This window comes from Cavia porcellus, unplaced genomic scaffold (assembly GCF_034190915.1).
Source record: "Cavia porcellus strain 051 isolate PalLab524CR breed Dunkin Hartley unplaced genomic scaffold, mCavPor4.1 scaffold_8, whole genome shotgun sequence".
In the NCBI taxonomy this organism is placed as follows: Eukaryota; Metazoa; Chordata; class Mammalia; order Rodentia; family Caviidae; genus Cavia; species Cavia porcellus.
The window spans coordinates 89,253,774-89,278,108 of NW_026947491.1; the positions used below are offsets into that span (position 1 = coordinate 89,253,774).

Consider the following 24,335-nt stretch of genomic DNA (forward strand, 5'->3'; position numbering starts at 1 on the left):
TAGCAAGCTTCTATCTCAAAATAGAAAAAGTAAGTAATAAAAGTTGAGGTACAGCTCAGTGTGAAAGCCCTGGGGTCAGACTTCAGCGTCGTGCACACACATGCGTGCACACGCGCTCACCCAACTGCTGCTCAGCAGGGCTCCGTACTGGCCCTGCCCCGGGATGCTGTGAGTTTGTCCTGCGGAGCTGGAGGCTCTCCCGAGCTTCCTCTCCATGTTTACTTCACTTAGCAGGGAAGGATCGTTAATGGCTAATCTGTGTCCACAGGGCACCGAGCCAAGGCAGAGATGCTGGGCCAGGGCTGCAAGGCCGCCTCTGACCCTCCTTGGCGGCGGCGTGGGACTCTCTCCCCCTCCTCCTGCTCCTCCTCCTCCTCACCGCGTGGTCCCCTCAACTCACCCCAAGGAAAAATCAAATCCGGAGCATTTGTGCCAAAGTTACTGGGATGTGAAGGAGGGCGCCGTGCTCAGTGTCCCGGGCGTTCGGCTCTGACCTGCAGCGATCCAGGTAAGTACCTGGCTCGGAGGGGGAGTGTGTCACTAAAGGTGAGAGGACGGCGGGAAAGGCTTCTCTTTGACATCTGTCATTCGGTCAAGGAATGGATTCTAAGTAAGTGGAATTGGATGTGCAGTTCTGACCACCAGGAAGAGAGGAAGAGAGGGAGAGAGGGAGGGAGAGAGAGAGAGAGAGAGAGAGAGAGACAGAGAGAGACACACAGAGAGAGATACACAGAGAGAGACACAGAGATAGAGACACAGAGAGACAGAGAGACACACAGAGAGACAGAGAGAGAAACAGAGAAATAGAGATGACAGAGAGACACAGAGAGAGATAGAGCGAGAGAGAGACACAGAGAGAGAGACAGAGATAGAGGCAAAGAGACACAGAGAGACAGAGAGAGACAGAGAGAAAGAGAGAGAGAGCAACCCTAAAAGACTAAAGGAAGCAGGAGTCAGAGTAGCAACCTTTCAGTGATTTAAGCATAACGTTTGAGGCCGAGGTCCCCCAGAGCCGGGAAGCTTGAGGAAAGCCTCTCTTCTGGCTCTCCAGGCAACTTGCCGAGCGGTGCTATCTTCTTGTGATTTGTGGCACTTCAGTGCCGAGTCTGGGAACACTGCTCACCGCAGCTGAGCAGGGACACAGGCACAGGACACTGAAGCTGTCTGTCCTTCACTGACATAAGAATTTTCCCAGAGGAAAACCCGATTTCAAGCATGTCCTCTTGATTTCGGCCGTAAGTTTTTCTCCGTGTTCCATCTCTGACACTGACATTAGGTGGAAACAGATGTGAACATTGAAGGGAGCGCTCTGCTATTGACACTGTCCAAGACTGAGTCTAGAGGCAGAGCATCGGGTGCAGTCCTTAGGCAGCGGGGGGCCCGGAGCCTTCCTCTTCATGAGCCTTTATTTAGAAAGGAGGGCGGAAGGGCGGGGGTCACAAGCCACTCACCTTGGATCTTGTATCCGAACAACTTACATCTGAGTTCTGGAGAAATCCGGGTGCTGGCTCTGGCACTATCTTGAACCCCTTCAGGGGTACTGATGTTGTGTACGACTCTTAAAATAACTCTGATAAATGAGAGCTGATAGAATGGTTTATGTCCTAGATTGTGTCGATGGTTTTGCAGCTTATTGTATGTCAATTGTACCTCAATAAAGTGCTGTGTGGTGTGTATGTGTTTGTGTGAGCATGCACGCACACGCATGTGTGCACACACTTGGGCCCTTGAAAGAGGGAGGGCTGGGAGAGATACTTGGGAGGCCTTCCTTGTGTTTCTGGTTGTGATTCTATCAAATGATAAGTACTTTGCTCTTTGAGTCATTTCCGCTCAGCCTCCCAATCCTCCAAGCGGGACCGGGCCGTTTGCCCCCGGACTTTTCTGTTTTGCTGAGAATGTCGCAATATATGATTGATCTAACACCTAGTTCATAGCTAAAGTGGTGGACAGGGACAGGACTGTGCTCTTGTCCCGAGCCCCTTTCTCTGGATTTGTAGCTCTGTGGAAACCATCCTTGGAGATGGAGGGGGGAGTGATGTCCCTGACTTCCCTTGATTTCCACACCTCCAGGGCCAGGGCAGGCTGTAACGAAACAAGGCTGAGACCCCAGCTCTCTGTAAGGAAAGGGATGTGTGTGAGCACACACGTGTGTGTTCTACTAACCACCCCAGCCTTTCCCTAAAAGCCCGTGTCCTCACAGCCACACTTGTAGAAGGTTTGCTTGCACTCCTACTATGGATGGGGAAACTGAGGCTGGAGGAGCACGGGTAACCTGGCCACGGGCAGACAGCTGGGAAGCAGCAGGACCTGAACTGACCCGGATGCCAGAGCCTCTTTCGTGCTCCCCGTGATATTTTATTCCCCCCGATATTGTTGGAGGCTGGGAAAACTTGGGGAAGCAGGTGGACCAGCGGGCTGAGGTCTCGGCTCGATGGGAACGAATGTGAAGATCCCCAAAACCTCCTCTGCAGGGATTTTCCAACTACACCACCGGCAGGGGAAGTGGAAAGTTTACAGCATTGTTTGTCTGAACTCGGAGGCCAGGGCAGAAGTGCAGACTGGACACTTCGGTCACCAGCATCTTCCCTGTGACTGGGAGGAACCTGCGGCCCAGGCGCTGTGATGTGGGGCTCGGAACTGTGATCCACAGAGCCGCTGCGGGTCAGGGCTGCCGACAGTGCAGAGCCCGATGCTGTAGCTTCCCCAAGGCTTGGGTTACCTTTAGGTGGGTGCATAAGGGACAGAAAGGAGGTTCAAGGGGAAAGAGAGTGTTGTTTTTCCTTTAAAAATCTAACACTGAACCAAGGATTTAGCTCAGCGGCATAAGCGCCTGCCTGGCAAGTGCGAGGTCGTGAGTTCGACCTTAGACTTTAAAAAGAGGCTGAACGAAAGGAACCAGTTTCCCCCAGGGTTTTCTTAGGGCAGATGCCTTGTACATTCCGAGCACAGGATCTACCGCTGAGCTACACGCCCAGCCTCTCCCCGCCTTCCCTCCTTCTTTTCTGTGCTCCTGGGCATGTAACCCAGAGCCTTCACACTGAGCTGTGTCTCCAGCCCTTCATATAAAATTGTTTAACACTCTGAGACATTCTAAACCCTTAATTCCCAGGCCTTTAGCCTCCCAGAGGGCTGGAATTACAGGTGAGCACTCCAAGGCCTCAGTGGAGATGGAGCTGGAAGGCGTCACTACGTGCGTGTGCAGCGTCCCAGGCTGCAGGGCGGCAGAGCCATCAGCACACACAGACTCCTCGCTCCTCCCGCCTCTGCGCCCCTCATGCACCTCTGGGTGCCCCGGCCCAGCTCGCCACTGTGGGTCATTCCCTCGCTTAGTGTCCTCCTTTCTGATTTTACCAGAGAGTTGTCTGTTATTCTTTCACGCTCCTTTCGTAAATTTGTGTCAGTACAACACACATATAGTGAGCCTGGGTTGCAAACTAAAATTGCAAATACTGCACAGGAAAATAAAATAATAATAATAATAATAATATGGTTTATTATTTGTTAGCCCCAAGAAATGTAGCTGAGCTCTCATGAGTAAAATTAATACGCACAAACATAAATTTTGTTAATATTCATTTTTCAAAATGAAATCCTAACATTACTTTCGACCCCCCCCTCACCCCGTTTTAAATAAATTGAAATTTTTCTTTCCTGGTCTCAACAGGCCTGGCGTAAACGTTGATCTCTTACACTTTAATCAAGGTCGTTAATCCAGGGAAACGAGAATCAGCCTGGCTTTGCGTTTCCAAGTCCCCCAGGTGTATCTTACGTGGTGTCTGGAAGACGTGGCAGATGGCTTCCCTGCCCACAGGGAGTGACACGCGTGGCTTGGGTGCTGCTGATCAGAGGGAACCCCACTGCAGGGCAAAGATGATATCTGAAGAGCGGACAGCTACCCGCTGCCGTCTCGAGACAGCTGCAGGGGCTCAAGGTGTAGCAGCCAAGTCCTCACAGCAAAAGCCCATTGCATTGGGGGGGGGGTGGCCTGGCAAAGATATGGGTGTGGGGGTGCTCCCAGCTCACCTGGAACCCACGCCATGTCTGGTGCGAGTTCATGTTCTCTGAAATCAGAGAGTGAACTGTAGGAACAGTGAAGGTTAAGAGCAGAATGTATTTACTGAGAGAGAGAGAGAGAGAGAGAGAGAGAGAGAGAGAGAGACAGACAGACAGACAGACAGACAGGTCCTGAGTGGTTGCCCTCACCTGGAATCCAAACTCTGGAGCTGTGGCTATATATGAGGGACTTGGGGAGCGGCGGGGGTCCTTTGAGGCTATACTTAAAGTCTATGCACCCTGACGGAGGATTTTTAGGGCAGAGAGACTGTTCTGTATGGACCTGCAGTGGTGGACGCCTGTCATGAGGCATCGTCAGTGCCCAGTGTAACACCAAGTGGACACTGCGTGGTCTCCACTGCTAACAATGTACCGGTGTGGGTCATGGACTGTAAAACACATAACCCCGTCAGGGATCTTGACAGCAGGGCAGGGATCCATGGCTGTGCAGAGGTTACGCATACTTGTGACCTTTGTGTTCAAGTTTTCCGTCACCCTGAATTGTTCCCTCCCCTCAAAAAAGTTCATTAATTTCTCAAAATCCTCAATTCCTAGTAACAACCCCCCAAAAAAGTAATTTCTCAAAATATGTGCATTTTCTATGTTTTTTTCCCCACAGTGAAGTTTATAATTTTCGTTGAAGTACAAAAATACTGCACAATCCTAAGAAGGTTTTTTTCACTTTTAGTTTTTAATGTGTTGATTTGTGTGTGCGCTGCTGGGGTTTGAACCCAGAGCCACGCGCTCAGCCACACAGGGCACTGTGGCCCCTAAAACTGCTTTTAAAGGAAAACTTTCTTTCCTGGAGCACTCAGATATGCTGATGTACAGCATTCAAATGTCCAACTGACCAAATGAAGACAGAGCGGGATGGCTTATGGGGGAACTGCTGGACCTTAGTGCGTTCCACTTACAAATGCTGCATTTCGTGCGTAAATCCAGAGTCGCTCCTCGCCTTGTGCTAACCTCCTTCTCCTCCACCTCCCACTTCAGTAGGAAGCTCTGATGTCCTACACTAACTAGGTGAAGCCCAGCGTGTTCACCCTTTCTGCTGCGGGCGGTCACGTAGGTGTTTCTGCCTTTTCCCTGTTAGAAGCCACCGCAGTGAGCATCCTCACACCCGGGGCGAGCTTCCTCCAGGAAGGACACCTGTTTGCTCCGAAAAGGCTGAAAACTACGCCTCCGCTATCCATGCAGGAGGATGTGTATTTCCCTGCTCTCCCTCCAACTTTGTTGTTTTGTTGTTTGTCTTTCTGAGACAAAGTCTCACTACATAGTTCACGCTGGCCTTGAACTCACTTTGTAGCCCAGACTGGCCTTGAACTCACAAAGACCCTCCTGCCTCGGCCTCCCGAGGGCCGGGATTACAGGTGTGCACCATCACGCCTGGCTCTTTCTCCAACTTTGAAAGTTACCTTCTTTTACTTTTTATTTCTTTAGTACATGTTGCAGTAGTGATACTGATTGCATTCATCACGGGGAGTTGGTCCCTGGACAAAACACATTCTCATTCTGTTTATGTCCCCTCCCCACCCTGTCTACTCCCCTGTCTCATCCCCCTCTTCCCATGTACAAAATATCTAGCTCTGTTTCCTGTATTATCATTGACTTCAAATTAAAATGTTTAATTTAATTTTAATTAAAAGAATTTTTTGAGCCCAGGAGACTGGTCACGCTAAGCAAATAGTCTACCACCGAGCTATGTCCCAAGCCCTTCTGTGTCAAGATGAGGTCTTGCAAAGTTGCCCAGGTTGGTTTCGAACTTGTGGGCCTTCTGGCTCAGCCTCCCCGTAGCTGGCGTTACAGATGCGCACCACCGTGCCCAGCCAGACTTACAAACTGCTGACACCTGAGAGCCACACACCACTGCCCATTTTCTGGTTTAATGAGTTGTCGATGTGCTTCAGGTGCCCTGACCGCTTGTGCTTCTGGTTGGTGCTTTGCCTTTCCTGCTCTTTGCCGGTTTCCCCCGTGGATTGTTTATCTTTTTCTGTTTTTATTTACAGGAATTATTTACATAATGTTTGTGCTAAAAGTTTGGCTGTTATTTATGCTACAAATACCAGCCTACCATTTCAGATGTTGAGATGTTTCTGTCTTCTACCTTAATGTTGCCAAGTTTATCTTTTTCATTGCTTCTTATTTAATTAAGCCTTCTCGACCCCCATGTTCACAAAGAGAATACACATATTTTCCGTATTTTCATTCATTCATTTGATAATTTTAAAGTCTTTAATCCATAGAAGATTTGTTTGCCAGGATAATGCAAGACAGAAATCTTTATTTTTACCTGAAAAGGACTAGCTGGTTCTCCTGACGACAACGTTCCCCCTCTGGATTGCGGGAACCCACCAGCTGCAGCTTAGAGAGCTGCTTACCGTTGCGGAGGTCACTCTGCCCCTTCCTGCCTCCGTCCTGGGGAGGGAAGGGCCTTTTGTCTCCCCAGTCTCCAGCCTCCTCTTTTGCAGACCAAATTCACAACTTAACCCTCCACTCACCTGCAGGGCTCCCTCCTCCTCTTCGTCACATCCCATCCTGCTCACAACCCACCAATGTCTTCTGTTTAGAATGGAAGATAAATCTTTTGCAAATGGGAACGGGACCAAGAGATGGAGATGGTGGGGAGGGAAGAAAGAAACAGAAAAAATTGAAGATGTGTCGTGAACATGGCCAGCTCCTCGTGATGAGTGCAGGTGTTACTGCACACACGTGTTAACAAAGACAAGAAAGAACGCGTTCCAGACTGCTTCCCGTGGCCCCAAAGCCCACACAGGAGCCGCCTCCTCTCGCCCGCCCCGCCCGGCCCCTCCTGCAGCCTCCACAGGGCCTGGTGCTTGCCTACACTCTGCCCGGCCTCCTCCCCTTGTGTGGCTTACTCCTGGGGTTTCACGTCTTCGGGCACGTGTCTGCTTTTCAGAGACCCCTTATGCCCAGTGACAGGACTGTGCACCTTGTCACTCTTACTTTATTATGATCACCACCGGGAATTCTCTCACGGTTTGTGTGTTGTCCACCTCCTCCACGGGTAGACGAGCTGTCTGTCTCAGCCACCACTTTATCGGCAAGACCTACACGAAAGCTTAGTGCATCGCAGAGGACACAGCATGAATGAATGGCCGCAGGTGTCCCGTGGAGACCTGGCTTCTGCTGTGACAGTTCCCGTGCTGCCTTCACTGAGGTTTCTTGCCTGACTTGGCTCTAAGTTTTCTGAAGGACCGCGCTACGTTTTTGTCTTTATATGTCTGGTGCCTAACACAGGGTCAGTAATGCATAGTCACTGAATGAACTGCAGTGGATGGATTGGAAATTGACATTAAGATGCCATTTTAAAGTGTAAACACGGTACTTTTAAGAAAATGTTCACTTTAGATATTGTTGGGATAATGGGCCAATCTGCCGTGTTGTTTATTTGGGGGATAATACCAGTTGTACTAAGACTGACAAGACACTCCAAACATCACTGGCTTAATTTACTAACCATCATAATTCCGTAGGTCGATGAGATGTTCTATCCTGGGTTCAATTGTGAAGCTGATTTCAACTGCATGGTCAGCAGGGACCCTCAGTCCTGTACCTGGGATTTTGGTGCTGGCTGCAGCTTGGGAAACTTGGGGTGGCCAGGTCTGCTCCCGCCAGTGGTGCTGCTTGGTTGGCCTCCTTTTAGCACGGGGTTGGGACAGTGTTCCAAGAAGGTAGAAGCAGATGTCATAGGAAGTAGTACAACTGTATGCCCAGAGAAAATCCTAACAAGAGCTCATTCCAAGCGTGGAGAAACAGTCTTTGCCTGCTTGTGGGAGGAGTGATGAGCTTAGTCTGGTTCAAAACACTGCTTCCACACATGCAGTTTGCTTCAAGGCTGTGGATGTTTTGGTGAGTTTTTAGGTGTGTCTTCACCCACAATTATTTGAAACAGACTTCTTTCTACTTTAGAAATTGTCTTGGTTACTTTTCTCTCATTGCTGGGACATAGTACCCAACATCCAAAATGAAGGGAGGAAGAGTGTATTCAGCTACAGTTTGTGGAGGTTTCAGTTCATGTTCAGCTGGCTCCAAGGCAGGGTGGTGGCTAAGGGGCAACTGTTCATGGTGGCCGCACGTCACAGAGTGAAAGAGCAAAAGGGGAAAAGCAGGCCTCCTTGACCGCGTGAGGCTTCGGGGGACACCCAGACACCAACCATAAAAGGCGTCTCAGAATGACTGTGTGCTGACACCCTTGCTTGAGTACCTGGAAAACAAAATAAGCCTCTTTTTTCTGGAGTTCTTTTCTCTTTCTCCTAAAGAACACTCTTGTAGCTTTCAGGCTAAATCCAGGTTTCCCCTAAACTTGAAAATATGATGGTTCTCAAAACTTGACTTTCCCCCTGGCTTTTAAAAATGAGCTATCCGATAAACTGTGTGTTCTGCCGTGCACGACTGTGTTCCTCTGAGACAGCGTCACCAAAGTTGCTGTCCCTGTGAATCGATGCATATAATCACTTTTATCATCCCCTTCTGAGAGCTGAGATTCCGCTGAATCAGAGCTAAAACATTTTTAATTGGGACAGTGTCTTTCCAGGTCCTGTTGGCAAGTGGTTTATTCTAAATTGGAGGAGCTGCTCCCGCTGTGAACTTCTGGTGACATGCAGTATCTAAACAAATAAATACTGATAGCCGGGAAGTGGGAGTCCAAGCGACCAGGAACCCTGTGTCTTATCACAATAAAAACAAACAGCGCATACCATTTCCCACATTATCCCCGGGCCCTTAAATTAACACTTGGGTCACAGCATCCTACAAATGGACAAGAAGTAAAATAAACGTTTTCCCTGCCTTCCTCAGCGGCCAAGTCTTGGACTTTGTATCGTCGTCTCCTTCCTCTCCTGCCTTTCTTCTTCTGTGACACTGAAGTCCTTCCTTTCTGCTTCCCCTTCTGCCTGGTGAGCGCCGCGGCCACCTAATGTCATTTTCCAGTCTCCTCGTTTTCCCTTTACTGCTCATCTTCTCTCCTACCTTCTTACAGAATTGTTCTTAACTACAGGCTCTGCTGTGCCTCTTGGAGTTGTGAATAGCTCCACATGAAGTGTAAGGTCCATTATTTTTGTTCATGTCTTTTATTATTATTATTGTTATTATTTGGTAATACTAGGAATTGACCCCAGGACCTTCACAGCCAATTTTTTTTTTTTTTAAATTTTGAGACAGCGTCGCATTAAATCACTAAGTTGCCCAAGATGGGCTTGAACTTGCGATCCTCCTGCCTCAGCTTCCCTGGGTGTGGGATTCCAGGTGTGTGCCTCCACACCTCGCTTTGTTCATATCCTTACAGGGAGACTGGGAGTCACAGGTTTTCTACACAGGACAGAGTGAATAGTGCAGGCTTTGTGGGCCGGGTAGAGCTACTAAGAAATCTGCTCTCGTCGTTTGAAAGCAGCAAGGGTCAGTCAGGAGACACAGGGCCCCTCCTGTCCTGGCGGGCTGGAGCTGGCCCACGAGGCACAGTTTGCAGAGCCCCGCAGTGCAGCTCGGAGGGTCCCACATGTCGCCGTCCTGCACACCCTGAAACACCTAAGTTAGGTCAGGCCGTGATTCTGCAGCCTCCTTCTTTCCCTCAGTGCATCCAGGAGGTGGGTACAGTCTCCTTCGTTTATGGTCATTTATTTCAGCTTATGTCATTTTAATTACTGTAGTCAGCAGTGAATACTCTTACTGTATCCATTGCTGTTGTCAGGAAGTTACGCTGTTTCTAACATTTTGCTCTAGAAATAACCCAATAACAGTTTTGTGCTCACCTTACCATATGTGTGAAAACCTTTTAGTCTTTGTAGCGGTGCTATAACTTGGATTTCAATTTAAAAACTTTTTATTAGTCTATTACATTCACTGTGGGAAAAAAACTTTTCCCTTCTCCTCTATGCCCCCTTTTTTCCAGCATCGGATTCATTTGTCTATCTTCTAAGTCCTTATAAGGCTGACTGTCATATACACAGATCAGCAGTCAGACTAACAGGCCAGAACACATACAAAACATATAAGGCAATTGTGTTAAATCGAGGTTCACTTAATTAGGTATGTTAGAGCAGTAGATACCCGAGCCGTGCTCAGTCACAGTGTTTTTCTTTCTCCTGTTTCTTCTGGCCTGTCTTTCATTTTGTATTTTATATTTCAAGTTCTCATATAAGAGAAACCATCAGAGCAACTGGGGTAGCGGAAAGGAGACAACAAAGACGGGAAAACATTGTATTTATATAATGCATGTGTGTACATATATGCAAGACAGACACCTGGACTGCTAACCTCCATCAGTTCATCAAAAAGAACAGTTTGTGCTTTCGTTGTCTGACTGATCATGTTTTATGTCTATCTTGTAATCTGAACAGCTACTTTGAAGACAACATACAATATATTGACTAGTATTAATTTCCTATTATTTTGAAATTCTGTATAGTTTTTATTTTTCTTTGTTTCTAAAACAAAAGCAACAACAAAAAGAGAGAATTCATGCCATATCTAAGCTTGCATGTCTGATTTACTTCACTTAACATTATGGATTTTTGAGCAGGGTCTTGCCATGTAGTTCAGGCTGACCGCAAACTGACCATGCCCCCCGCCCGGGCTGGCCTTGAACTCACAGGGGTCCACCTGCCCGAGCCTGCTCAGTGCTGGGATTCCAGGCATGTGCAGCCAGGCCTGGCGCCCCGCTTAGCATCGTGGTCGCAAAGGACCTTCCTTTTCCTACAAATCACTCATTTATCCTTCTTTGCGACACAGTAGTACTCCATGCATGTGAATACCACATTTGTTGGGGTAGATTTCTTGGCCATAGTCATTCTTTGTGGGGTGAGATGATCTCAGCCTTGTTTTAATTTGCATTTCTCAAATGGCTGGCTATGTTAAACATTTTTATATATTTATTCATTTGTACTTCTTCACCTTAGAAGTGTCTGTTCATTTTAGATGCCCATTTTTTTCTTGTGTCTTTAATTCTGGGGCTCTAATTATTTTGAGTTCCTTATATAGTTAAATATTAATCCCTTGGAGGAGGAGGAGCTGGCAAAGCTTTTTGCCGTTCTGTTGGTTGTCTCTTCTCTCTGTTGTCTTTGATTTACAGAAGGTTTTTAATTTGTGATGCCATTTGTTGGTTCTTGGTAGTATTTCTTGTGTGACTGGGGCTCTGCTCAGAGTATGTCAGGCCAGGATAGAGCGCCGGGGCACAAGCAGCTGCCTGGCAAACCCAAGGTCCTGAGTTTGGTTCCTGGCATGGTGGGGAGGTGAGGGGGAGGCAAGCACTTGTCATCACCTGTGTCTTCAAGAGTTTTACCTATTCTATCTGCCAGCAGATTAAATGTTTCTGTTTTAATATTTAGATCTTTGATCTCTTTTGATTTTAGTTTAGTGTGTGGTGAGAGAGACGGATGTAGATTCAGTCTTTGGCAGTGGATAGGAAGTCTCCCAGCACCATTTTTAAAAGTGGTTAGCTTTTCTCCAGAAAAAATATTCAGTCCTTTGCCAAAGATAAAGCAAGTGATCCTGGAGTTGTTTCTGTATCCTCTATTCTGTCCAATTGATCCAAAGGTTTTTTTTTCTTTTTTTGGTCAATACCACACTGTTTTTGTCACTGTAGCTTTATAGTATAATTTGAAATTCAGGATTGTGATGCCCCCTTCCTTGCCGTTGCCCAGAACTGCTTTTGCTAGTCTAGATCTCTTCTGGTTGCATATGAACTTCAGGATTGTTTTCTCTAATTCTGTAAGGTATGTGATTTGTAGTTTTACTGGGATTGCATTAAATCTGTAGCACAGTTTTGGAAGTATGGCCATTCTGACTAGATAGGCTTTCCTTATCCAGGAACAGGGGCATCTTCAGATGTAGAGTGCTCACTCAGGAGAGGCTCTGCGTGGTGGTGTAGGCAGGCGGGGTTGGGTGAATAGGTCCAGGTCGTCTGTGAAGATGCGAGGGGTCATACAGGACCCCTCTCCTCATGTCACCTGCTCAGTGTTTCCACTAGAGTTCAGCGCCCATTTCTACACGTACACACACTGCTAGCTGGGGGGGGGGGGGGACGCGGGAGTGTACAAGGTGGTTCCTGTACAATCTGACAATGTAATAAGGATGAAATATGTGAAATTTAACCACCAGCTGCCACCCAGGAGAAAGAAGAAATGGCAGGGAAGCGTCTACTTACAAATTGAAGTATAATAAAAATATGGTGAATGTTGAAATTAAAAATAAAAAAGTTTATTGCAGTATAAGATACAGTGCCATTATCACACTTAAAAATACTCCCTGCACTTAGGACACACTCGTGCTGTTCTTGCCTCTTTGTGAAGCAGTTCTGAAGTCCTCTTTCATGAGGGTCCATCTGTGGCTGCCCTGATGTCCTAAACCTATTAAAAATGCTTATGGACGCTTACATCAAATTGAAACATGACGGTGTGTCTTCATCAAACCTTATTCCTCATCACTTCTGGCTGCTCCCGAGGTCAAAACGACCATGAAAGGTCCCTGAGGAAGCTACCACAGCGCAACTAAACGGCCATCAGAGACTTCTGAGCTGCTTCAGAAAGTGGCAGGAACGTGGGGATGAGGGTTTGAAATGAGGGACCATTTTGAGCGGAGGTTGATGGCAACCTGCCTTTTACTATAATAATTTTAAAAATGTAAACATTCACTCTATTTTTCAATCACACTTGGGACCTGGAAAAATCCACAAACTGACAGTTTATATGAACACATTTGGCAAATGGGTACTTATTATATTATACACCTTTATACCATGAATATTATAAGGTGTAACTCTTCCTCCCTAAGTAGCTAGGCTTGGGACTATCTCAAATGCCCAGAGAGACTTTTTTTTAAAAGTATGTGATGCAAAAAGTAATCACTTAGTGTGAAGGACAGGCGAGAGAATCTGGGGAAATGTTGAGAAGAACAGGAAAGGACGGGATTGGTACACGGTGCACCTGCATCATCAGTGGAAAACTGAGACTTGATAAAACCACCCTAATCACCAGGGAGGGAGGAAGCATCCGACAACACATCTCGGAAAACCCACCTCATACCACAAACTAAAAGCAAAAGCAAGAAAAGTGGGTTTTAACAATTTGTATACTTACCTATGGAGAATACAAACCTTTTCAGGTACAGGTAATTTGAGAAGCATACCATAAATATATCAGCATGTTAATATATGAAGGAAACAACTCTTTTTTTATCTCAATAAAAGATGGAATACTTCAATAGAGAAATGGCAAAGGACATAAACAGAAAAAGTATCACATATTGTAATGAAGACTTAAAAATTGCTTTTCAATCTCATGACTAACTTTAATACTGTGTGTGTGTGTGTGTGTGTGTGTGAGTGTGTGTGTTTGGTGGTGGGCAGTGGGGCCATGTTAACCAAGTGTTCTTCTACTGAGCTACACCTCCCATTTTTTAATTTTTTGTTTGAGATGGGGTCTTACTAAGTTGCCTAGACTAAGTTTCAACTTGTAACCCTCCTGCCTCAGCCTCCTGAATACTTGAGATCAGAGACATACCTGATTAGAGAGCTGAAATTTAGTACAGTAAGGTAGGAGTTTTCATTCAAGCCATCCGGAAAGATTACAAGGTGAGTGTGGACGGTTCCAATAAAGGTGTGTGAGAAAGGTGCTTTTACTCACTGCCGACGGGTGTGTAAATTGGAAAATATAATAGGATGCAATTTGGGCATATTGTGTGCTTTCCTGTATTGTTGATGTTTTTGGAAATGATTCTTTTATTAGGAAAATACCTTCATTTAAGAAATATATTTAAAATACTTTTCATAAAAATAGTGCATAAAAGAATTGTTCAGATTGGGGCTAGCTGACCAAACTACTAAATCGAGGATGATTATGGGGACCTAGACCGCAGGGGGGGAATCCACCCTGCACTCTCCAGGCCCCACCTCGCCGGGAGCAGAGGGGACTGAACGGAGCAGAAGACAGAAAGACACCATGCGTGCGTTTGGATATTCTTTGCTGGCCTTGATTCTGTACTCCTTACACACACACACACACACACACACACACACACACACACACACACACAGAGATTCCTCTGGAGGGAAATGCTGGCTTCCTGTTATTGGCCTTTTATTACCACCTCCACGGGGTTCTTAGGCACTCAGAAGGTGCTCAGTTTAATTTTAGGGAGAGCTTTGGCCTCCCCAGGAGCCTGTGCTTTGCAGACTGCTGCGGTGGCCATGGCCGTGGCCGTGGCCGGGGCCGGGGCCGGCTGGGCCTGAGACCCTCCCGGCAGGGCCAGGGTGAGGTGAGCGCAGCGGCTCCTCTTCTCCACCTGGGCGCCTCTGCCAGCCCCGCAGAGCCGGTCTGATCGTGGGCAAGCGGAGTTCTGATCAAGTGAGCACTGATGATAACTGGCAATAAACTCAGTGCAGAAAACCTGTGTAAATCTTACGGTCATTAAAATTTTTTAAAAAGCTCAAATTTACATACATATTTCAGTGGTAGAAAATGACTGCAGGATGATCAGTAAAGGACTCTCAAGCCCAGAACTGTGCTATGTTAGGGTAAAATTCTGCGGTGAAGGGGAGTGAACAGCGCACACAGGAGGAACGGGAATGATTTAAAAAGTTTCCAGCTGTTTAAAAACATCTCTGTGTATTCCTTAAGAGGATGGGGAAGACTATTAAAGCGCTGTGGTATTCAGATTTAACTGCTGCTAATGGACGCAGCACATGTAAAAATGTCACTTTTTATAACATGTCGGAAATTACGTCTGTAGCGACTGTTTTAGTGTTTGGTGAAAAACTTTAGAAGTCAACCCAAAAAATGTGTTGAAGGAGCACACTATTTTAAAAACTTGTTTTAAGGAGTAAAATGAACACAGCGAGCTAAAGGCCTTCAGTGTTTGAATAAGCACTGCTTACCTGTAAGCCATACACACCTCTTTTTATGGAATGGGTGATTTAAAGGCGGGGAGACTCCGGGTTTAAGGTCTGGGGTTTCCTACAAATACTTTCCTGTTACAGTTCTTGGCCCAGTAAGAGGGCGAGAGCACTGGAGAAAGGGTACAGCAAGAACCCTGATTAAAAAAATAACGCACAGTGGTAACTTGATTCCCAAACTTAATTTGTCTTACGCCTTTGAGGAAGAGGAGTGTGTTTGGGTTTGCGTGGAGAAAGAGGGCCGTGGTTGTGTGCCACCCAGTGTGGAGTTTGTGAACACAAGCAAACTTTGTTGAGCGCTTTTGTTTGAGAACCGAGTTGTTTGTGAACAGCAGCGTTTGTGAACCTGGGTAGTATGGGAGATACTTGGCAGATAGGCTCAAGCTACTGAACCCCAAAAGAAGCTGTGTCGCAGATAAAGAAGACTCTGCCTTTATGAAGTGTCTATAGTTAAGCAGATTTATCCTTGCAGAAATCGTTGCCTGTGTTGATTGTTTACTTATCATGTTACTTTGGTTCTTTTGCATCCTTGAATAAGGCAGGGATCAACATAGTTTTTCTGCAAAAGGCTAAGGACTAAATACTTTTAGTTTTATGGGGCAGGCATCTTGTGTTTCAGCTGCTGAGCTCTGCCAACTGTAGGGAGAAGGCAGTCAAGGACATTCCATTAAAAATAATGGGTGAGGGCGCTGGGGGTTTAGCTCAGTGGTGTAAGTGCCTGCTTGGCAAACTCGAGGTTAGGAGTTCAATTCCTGACACTAAGAAAAAAAAAAAAAAAAAGATGGTCGTGCTGTGCCAGTAAAGCTTTCTTCGTGGATGCTGAGTTTTAAATTTGGTATGTCAGGGAATATTCTTTTGATGTTTGCAGCCATTTGAAAACGCAAAACCATTCTATGCCCACACAGTATAAAAAACCAGGCACCAGGGCATTTTGGCCTGCAGGTAACAGTTTGCCAGACTCTGGCTTTTCAATAGTGTTTAAAGTTCCTTTATCCTAAGAAGTAAGCATGGTATTGGAAGAATACACAAGAAATTGGTCATTGTAATTGTATTTTGATAAGGGTTTGGTGACTGAGCTGGAAAGACTTCCTTTGCAGGGCACAGTTTGCCCTACATGCCCTGTGCTGGTGTTGGGTGTGATGTGAGTGTGTCTTCCGTGGGTTCATGTGCAGGAAGCGTGGTTTCCCAGTGTGTCAGTGCTGAGAGCTGGCCGAGCCATTAGGGGGGCGCTGGTGGAAGGTGAATGGGTCACGTGGGGTCCCATGCTCAGAAGGGATTGATGCTGGTCAGCAAAGTGGAGCTGGTTGTTACCAAGCGTGGCCAGTCTGTGCAATTGGTCCCTCCTGTCTGTGCCACCCGGTCCATTTCTCTGCCTTGTGATGCCTGTCCCAGGGTCCCAGTGTCATGTTCCTGCCACCAGACCATGAGGAATTACCCAGCCTCAGGAATTTGTTACAGCAAACACAAAACAGACCAAAACACCAGGTACTTATGTTGCCAAAAATGAGTTTCCTTTTTTATTTTTATTTTATTTTGTTGGTACTGGGAATTGTACTCGGGACCTTGCGCTTGCCAGGCAGGCACTTATGCCACTGAGCTATGTCCCTGGCCCTTCATTTTCTTAAAAGCCGCTTCAGGAATTGTGAATCCGAACCTGACTCGAGTGGGCTCTGCTGCTTGGCTCTAGAGAGCTCGGTTGTACCCGACCTGGTGGGTCTTCAGCCATGGATAATCACCCAAATGGTGCAGAATTAGGAGACTTGAACTTTCATTTGTGCGAGCAAGTGAAAAGTTACTCCCTCCAACTTGTGCCAGAAGGAGAATGAAATCCTCATGTCACTTTGCCGGAGAGAGCCTGGCAAGTGTCACAGAATTTGACAGAACCAAGCAAGAAAACAATAGATACAGATAAGTAAGTAAGGAGCTGTTATGTGCCAGGCACTCAGATTCAAGGTGCCAAGTGTACATGAACATACGCAGGAAAGTATGTTACAGGAATCCAAAATGGAGATGAATATTCCGAGACCATGTTAGAGGGCTGTAATGACAGACTATGGGAGAAGCGGAGGGCGCGAGTGTTGCTTCAGGTAGCAACAGTGGACGCTGCTGCCTGCCGCGGCTCACACCTGCACCCCGCTGCTCGGAGGCTGAGAGGACCTCCTGAAGCCAGCGGCTCAGAGTCACCTGGGAAACCTCCCGAACCCGGTGCTTAGAAGAATCATAGATGCGGGGAAAAAGAAAACACAAGCGGAACCTAACAAGGTCAGAGTCGGAGGAGGGACCCGGCCGTGTCTGCGTGCCCTCGGGGACAGCTGTGTCCCTTGCCGGGACACTTGCACTTCCTTCTCTAGGGTCTTGGGCTGTGTTCTAGCATTGCTCACTTTTAAAGATTGCCTTGAACTGAAAGGTGTAATCGGTATTGCAAACTAGGGAGAAAATGTTCAAAAGGAAAAAAAGGGGGAGAAGGAAGAAAGGAAGGAAAAAGTATAAAAAGATGAAAGAAGAAGGAAAAATGGAGAAAAAGCTTTTGTAAATTGAAGGGAGGAGAAGAGAATGGAAAAAAAAAAGAACCCAGTTATGTCATGTACAGGTACCGATTCCCTGTGGTGAATGTGATCGTTACGTATCTGTAAAATGTGCCAATAAAATCTGATGTGGCGGGAAAGAGTTGCCCTGGAAACCACATCATCCTTCAGCTGCGTCTGCATCCGCTGAGTCCCCACCTGCTCACGCCAGGCCTCCCTGTGAGAGCTCCGTGCTCGGCAGTTTTCTGTGCTGGTGACCAAACACCTGACAAAAGCAACCCAAAGGAGCAGAGTCACTTCAGCTCTCGGAGCAGCCCGTGGCCGGCAGGCTCCACGGCTCTTGGGCCTGGCACAGTGCAGAAATACCACTGCAGAAGGGGGCAGAGGTGTGGCTTGCTCACCTCCTGGTAACCAGGAGCCAAAGAGGGAGCGGCGGAAAGAGCCGGAGAGGAAGGCCCAGAGCAGTCCCCAGGGCCGCACCTCGGTGGCGGCTCCCTTTAACTAAGGCCCCCACTAAGGTTTCATCGATTCCCAATAATGCACCCAATTATGAATCGATCAATGACTAACCCACTGATGAAGTTGGAGCCTAGGGTCCAATCACCCTCTAAGACCCCATCAATGGGCCATTGAGCCCCAGCACAGAGCTTGGGGGAAATAGTTCTAGATGCACCTGTAACAAGCACCCTGCTTTCTGTCCTAATAAACATCTTTCATGAGCACAGGTAACCATTTGAGTGTGGATTGTTTTTTAATACTTGCTTCCCTCATCAAGCCTGACATTATGAGTCACGGGTACCTTTTTCCTTCACCATTTTGTCTGCAAAGTGCTAGCACAAGGTTTACTGTAGAACAGTCGATCAATAAACATTTGTTGGAAGTGTCACTAGGCGTGAATGAAGCAAACTGGTTGCTGGTGAATTATTTCAGCAGCAGCAGCTCATTTATACTTGAGCTGCCACGTTTGGCGAGTGAGGGAGGAATAGAAACAAATTCCCAGTAAACTTGAATGACATAAATATTTGTCCAACAAAATCTTGATATCCTCTGTCTGGGTGACAAATATCAATATTTATTTGCAAACAAATGGTATCTTAGTGAAGACAAGATTAAAAGATTTAGAAATCATCTACATGAAACAGCTTGGGGAAAGAGGCTCTGATAACACCCCTTCTTATTATTCAGCCTTTCAAATTACTTCTTAAGCAAGTAGAAAACATCATGGAAAAAGAAAGGAAAAAAAGACCCAGGCATATAGCTCGAAGTGAACTCTGCTTATCTTGAATTTATCCTGGAAAATTTTCAGGATGAAACACAGGTATTTTGGTGAGACTTAGGACTCTTTTTTTTTTCTACTATCATGTCTTTTAATCCTAGACCAGTGGGCAACCAGGGAAGACGAGACTTTTAAAATGCAAACCGTTGAGTATTTCCTACAAGGCAGAAATGAAGATCTTGGGAGAACATTTGTTGAATTTTTCATCTGTTGATATAACGCACAGTCAAGAGAAAATCCAACAGGAAGTCTCTTTAAATCATCATGTATTTACACAGACCTTCTCAACTTTCTGATGAAATTTAAGACAATAAAGCAAAGGTTTATCCCAGTTTAAATCAATGCCTCTATATTTGTTTCTGATTTTTTTATAGATAAAAGAAATAGACATACCCCAAATGTCATTTGATCTTATCTATATTCCCCAAGTGCTGGAATTTAAGTGAAAACATACGGTGTTTTCTCAGATAAATTAGAGTTATCTCTTCTGAAATTTAGACTTTTAAAATCCAAGTAAGTGGAAAACATGATAAATACTGAGAAAAGGGACAAGCACAGAGGCCCTGGAAAATGTCTACCAAAGAGCCATTTTGTACTTCTGTAAATCAGCTTGTTCCCTCCTCCTCTACCCCTTTTAACCAACTCCCCTACCTACCCTGTCGTCATGTATTCTATTTATTTTCATTGCAGGGTTTTTATTTGAATACCATCCTAGCAGAAGCGCATTCTCAAACTGAAAAGTTTACCTGGAACAAGAATGAATCTCATCGAACACTCCCACTTACCGGCCATGGATGAGTTTTCCCTCTCTGAAAATTTATTTGGTAAGTTATCAAATTGATTTGAAAATCAGTGAGAGCAAAGTATCATTTGGAAATACAGAAGGAAAACACACAGAAAATGAGTCCAACAGAAAGTCAAGAAAATGTTCTCATTCTAGGTATTCAATAAATCTAAGCTCTCTGACAGGCCAGAGACAGATTGGACCTTGGATTCATTGAACTGAATGATCAATCTCTCTCCCTCCCAATAAATGAGGACTGCAAGACACCAAGAGCTTTGTGACTTGGCCAAGGCCACGGGTTAGGTAATTCCCAAGCTTAGAGCTGAAGCTGCTTTCTGCTCTGGGGTTAATTGTGGTATTATTATAGCAGGTACTAAAATATGAAGCCATGATTCCTATGGTTAATATTATACCTATTAAAGGCTGACGTTACGTAGAATACAGCTGTGCTGCAGTTTACTCTCTTCTGCTGCTGGGGATCGATGGCACAGGGTCAGGATTAGTCACTAAACTTCACTGAGGACAAACTGTACTAAGTTATTTTCAGTAGATCTGTAACCAGATAATACCATAAAATGGTATACTGCTCCACTTTATACATTTATGAAAACATCTCATTATAAAGAGTTTCAACTGAGGACATTAATAACGAGCAATATTTTGGATGCGGCAAGGAGCCCCAGCCGTATAAACATGGAGAATGAGTCCCTTCTGTATAAAATCCTGCTACAAGGTTAAGATGGTCCAAGTTCTCATCTGACATTAACGCGTGGCCCATACAAAACTATAATAGAGAAAATGCACACCCTGGAAATCCCACCAAGTCCAACATGTTAGGGCTTGATCTTTTCTCTGGTTTCTGATATCCACAGAAGGCACTCACCATAGTTCACACTATTTCTGTACTGTACAATGGTTTATTAGGCAATTTCCAATGGAGGGTCATTAGATGTAAGTATAAGAACATTTAAGGACAGTGAATATGTTTTCTTAATCCTTGTACATATTGATAAAAAGCAACCCAGTCTTAAAAAATAGAAGGGAATGGGAAAAATAGGTTTGGGGGAATGCTGATCAGTAACTCAGAGAGCTCAAAGACTGCAGTAATTACTTATAAAATTCAGTTCTCACGCAGGCTCACTGCACCTTATTCTTCCAGGTGGGTTTTATTCATCCTGGGTACACAGTTGAGGGCACCTGGGGGCCCTGCCTTCATTTTTAGACACTTGACCATCTGCTCCTGGGCTGCCCATCCAGTCCTCCTTAGGTGAATACATAGACATCTTCATAATGTTTTACTTTACCAATCAAAACTCAAGGCTAATTAGGGCTATTGGTACCTATAGCATAGATGAAGGAACACTCCCCTTACGATTACTTTGCAAATAAAAACTGCCTTCCATGTTGAAATTGCCTATCCTGAACACTATTGAACCAACGTACTCCACTGCATTTTATACATGGAATTATAGAATTTCTCCTGCAAACTATCACAGCTCCAAGCAAGAGTGTGAGGGCGACCTTATGTGTCAGTAAACACAAAAGGCTATGCGGTGCCGTCAGGTTAGAAGTGCCTAAAAAGCATTTGCCAAGGATGCACCATGACTGTGCTGTCTATGTATGTGTCTAGCTCTCTCTGGCTAGATCGCATTCTCATCTGACACCGTACTGAAGGTTTCTGGGAATGTGTAGCACAAGGTGTGTGATCTGTGAGGCACAGTTGCTGTTCCTCACTGGCAGTGACCTGGTCCCCTCTTCTGATAAGCAAATCTGAACCACACGTGGCTCCTTCTCCTTTCCACCCACTAAGCTCTGGAGCTGGGCACTGGGACTCTTTTAAAATCTCATGGCTTTCAGGCTCACTGCACTCAACATACTTGGACTCAAAGTAGGCCACGGGGGAAGATGAAGAAAATTTACTCCTTCATTCCTCTTCTTTGTCTCCTTGTGTGTCCTGATGACACAGAAGGATTCCTTGAGTCTGGGTGGGGCCTCTCAGGAGAGACATTGTGGCCCACGAGTGATTAACCCACAGTATCAAACTCAGCACTCCGGGACCTTAAGCTGTGCCAGAGATTCAGAAGAGTTAATCTAGGGGTTCAGCTAATCAGAACGCTGGACTCTTTTCCAATGGTCTGTGTCCTCAAGAGCGGCAGTCATGTTGCCACAAACAAAAGTGATGTTTATGGTAGAACATACGAGATAGCTACCATCTCCCCCATCCAGATGCTGAGCCCTCACGGTAAGAAAGATGCTGGAATACAGCAGAGAGGGTGGAGAGTGGACTCGCAAACACACATAACTAAATAAATGAGCCAAATACTGTCAGGTTATGGAAAGTGCCATGACGTCACAGGAGCGGGAGGGATGGGCCTCCCAACCCTCCCGTGGACAGGGACGGCTTCTGAGGGGTCGGCAGGTGAGCTGACGCTAGAAACCAGTATTCAAGAGCATTCTGGGAGAAGGCCACAGCGAGTACAGAGGCCCAAAGTCTGTAGTACACTTATCAGGGCCTTGTCTTTCCATTTTTATTTAGGGAGTAGAAAATCTAGAGATCTGGCTCTGGACCTGCTTTTCCTTTAAACATCAGTGTGGTCTTGAACACCTCATTCCAGTTCAACTGCTGAAACGAAATCATTAGGCTGGGAGCCCTCGGACCCCATCAGGTTCTCCCATTGGAGCTCACAAATTGCCGTTGTTGTCCAGGTCAAGAAGTAGCAACACAGTGGTACTGATTTTTAAGTCCTTTAAGGCCATGGTCCCACCCACTGCGTAAAGATTATAATTACTATAAAGATCATAATTAAATCCCATCCTGAAGGCCTGGGGAAGGTGACCTGTATTAAAAACAAATATTGACCAGTCCATCTTAATGGGTACTGGAGATTTAATGAGCTTTTCAATGATAACATTCAACTTCTTCTAGAAATAACCATGGACGCTTCATTTTCTAAAGGCTTTGCTTAAGATGAAGGAGACTATCTCTGTCCATGTAAGTGGGTACCCCAAAAAGCAGAGCCTAAAAAGGATTGTGAGCAGGCAGTTTGTGTAAGAGATTATGGGTAGCAGCTGTGTGGGAGAGGGAGGAGGTGAGGTGGGGGTGGGATACGAGCTGTGTAGACCACTGCTGTCTTAAAGGTGGGTTAGGTAACCTGCACACAGCACAGAGAACTGTCAGCGGGGAGATCGGTCACTGGAGCACTTCGGCTCCCGCTGGTTGGGGTCGTCCGTTGGTGGTGCTGGAGAAGTTCTGGGGAGAATGCAGAAGTCTGTGCCTTACTCCAGCAATGCTGCTGGGTCTGTCCTGTGTTGCCGCAGCTACAGCTCACGGCAGAGAATGGGCTAAAGGAAGGTGACTTCACCCCGGAGAAAGGAGAGAAACTTTAGACAAACTGGAGAGACAGAGAGGGACCTGGGGTCACCTCCTTGAGGCCTTTTGGTTTATTCTGCTGTCCTGGCAAATCCAGATGGAATCTAACCCATGGGTAACTGAATACGGAAGGCTCCAAATGGAAGGACTTGGTGTCCTCTCTGAGAAAGGTCTCCTTTCCTTTGGGAGAACCTGCAAGCTAGGAAACCTGGTCAAATATTAATTTGGTGGTTTAAAAAAGGCATCTCTGATGAATGAAGGCAAGGTTTTATGTAATTAGTGCACAATAAAAAGCAATAATGGCAAAGTCCATGGATTTCCACAGTTTGACACAGTGGATAGCGTAGGAGGCGGTATATTAACTACCATGTGTATTTCATTTTAGTGGGCTGTGGTTTAAAAACTGAAAAAAAAAAGTCCCCGCAGAGGCTGGGGATTGCTAGCTCATTGGCACAGTGCCTACCTGCCAAGCACAAGGTCCTGAGTTCAATTCCTGGTACAAAAAAAAAATCACAGATCTTCAAAGACTGATAGCAAACCTACCTAGTAACAGGATGGACTAGAGAAGAGAAGGGTTAGTCTTAAGTTCCCCTGTCCAGTGTTCCCAGGACAAACATCTGGCTTTACTTACCTCAGTGACGCAGGGAAAATTTCACTGAGTGTGAATGGAAAAAGAAATGAAATTTAAGGAAGTGAAGTCTCAGAGGCAAGTGACACTGCCAGCTTCTCCTCTGGGCACGGGAGGAGGTGATGATTCTCCATGGCTTATTGGGAGGAATGAATGGGTTGTATGGAGACAGCTCTATAAACCCCAAGGTACCCCAAAACATGACAGTTAATCCAGAAGTTGAACCGATTTTGTTTTATTTTAAACTATAAATACAAATCCACTCATTAAAAGAAGGAAGTACTATTTATCTTATCATTGTTGAGTGCAAAACATTTTTAAGAAGCCAACGAGAATCAACAACATGCACATAAATTTCTGGGCATCTTAAGGAAAGAAATGTGCACTGTCTCATCTCGGCGCCATCAAATCCACATTTTTATTATTACAATCTAACAGTGCTTCCCAAAGCTTCCTACTCTGAATGAGGCCCACCGGGCAGCAGAAGGCAGATACCACGTAATCTTATTCACTTCTGTTCCATTTTCTTTGGCTATTTCCCTGTTGTTTTATGTGTCACTTAGCTCAGCCCCATTTTCTCTGGCTGTGCTGTATTTTGTCAGAAGATCTTTGCTTTAAAATCTGGTTTTGGCCTATGCTGTAGGCTTAAATTAAGATAATCCTCCAGATGTTACAGAATCATCCAGATGCTTCTAAAGGCAATTAAAAGTCTTGAGATGAAGTTTTGTAGAATGTTTCTGACATTTGATTTGAAGTATTTTCTATCTCATTGAATTTGCCTGAAGCAAAGGTA

The 24,335-nt window shown here is 45.8% G+C and overlaps 1 protein-coding gene across 1 annotated transcript in view; it reads left to right on the top strand.

The window, feature by feature from the left end:
* Positions 1-353: 353 nt before the first annotated feature.
* Nr1h4 (nuclear receptor subfamily 1 group H member 4) overlaps positions 354-24,335 on the top strand; it is a 73,338-nt gene continuing 49,356 nt past the window's right edge. The window contains exons 1-2 of the mRNA XM_063255440.1: positions 354-508; positions 19,451-19,584. Of these exons, the coding sequence (XP_063111510.1) occupies positions 19,518-19,584 (67 nt within the window). The 5' untranslated portion in view covers positions 354-508; positions 19,451-19,517. The remainder of the gene's footprint in view (positions 509-19,450; positions 19,585-24,335) is intronic.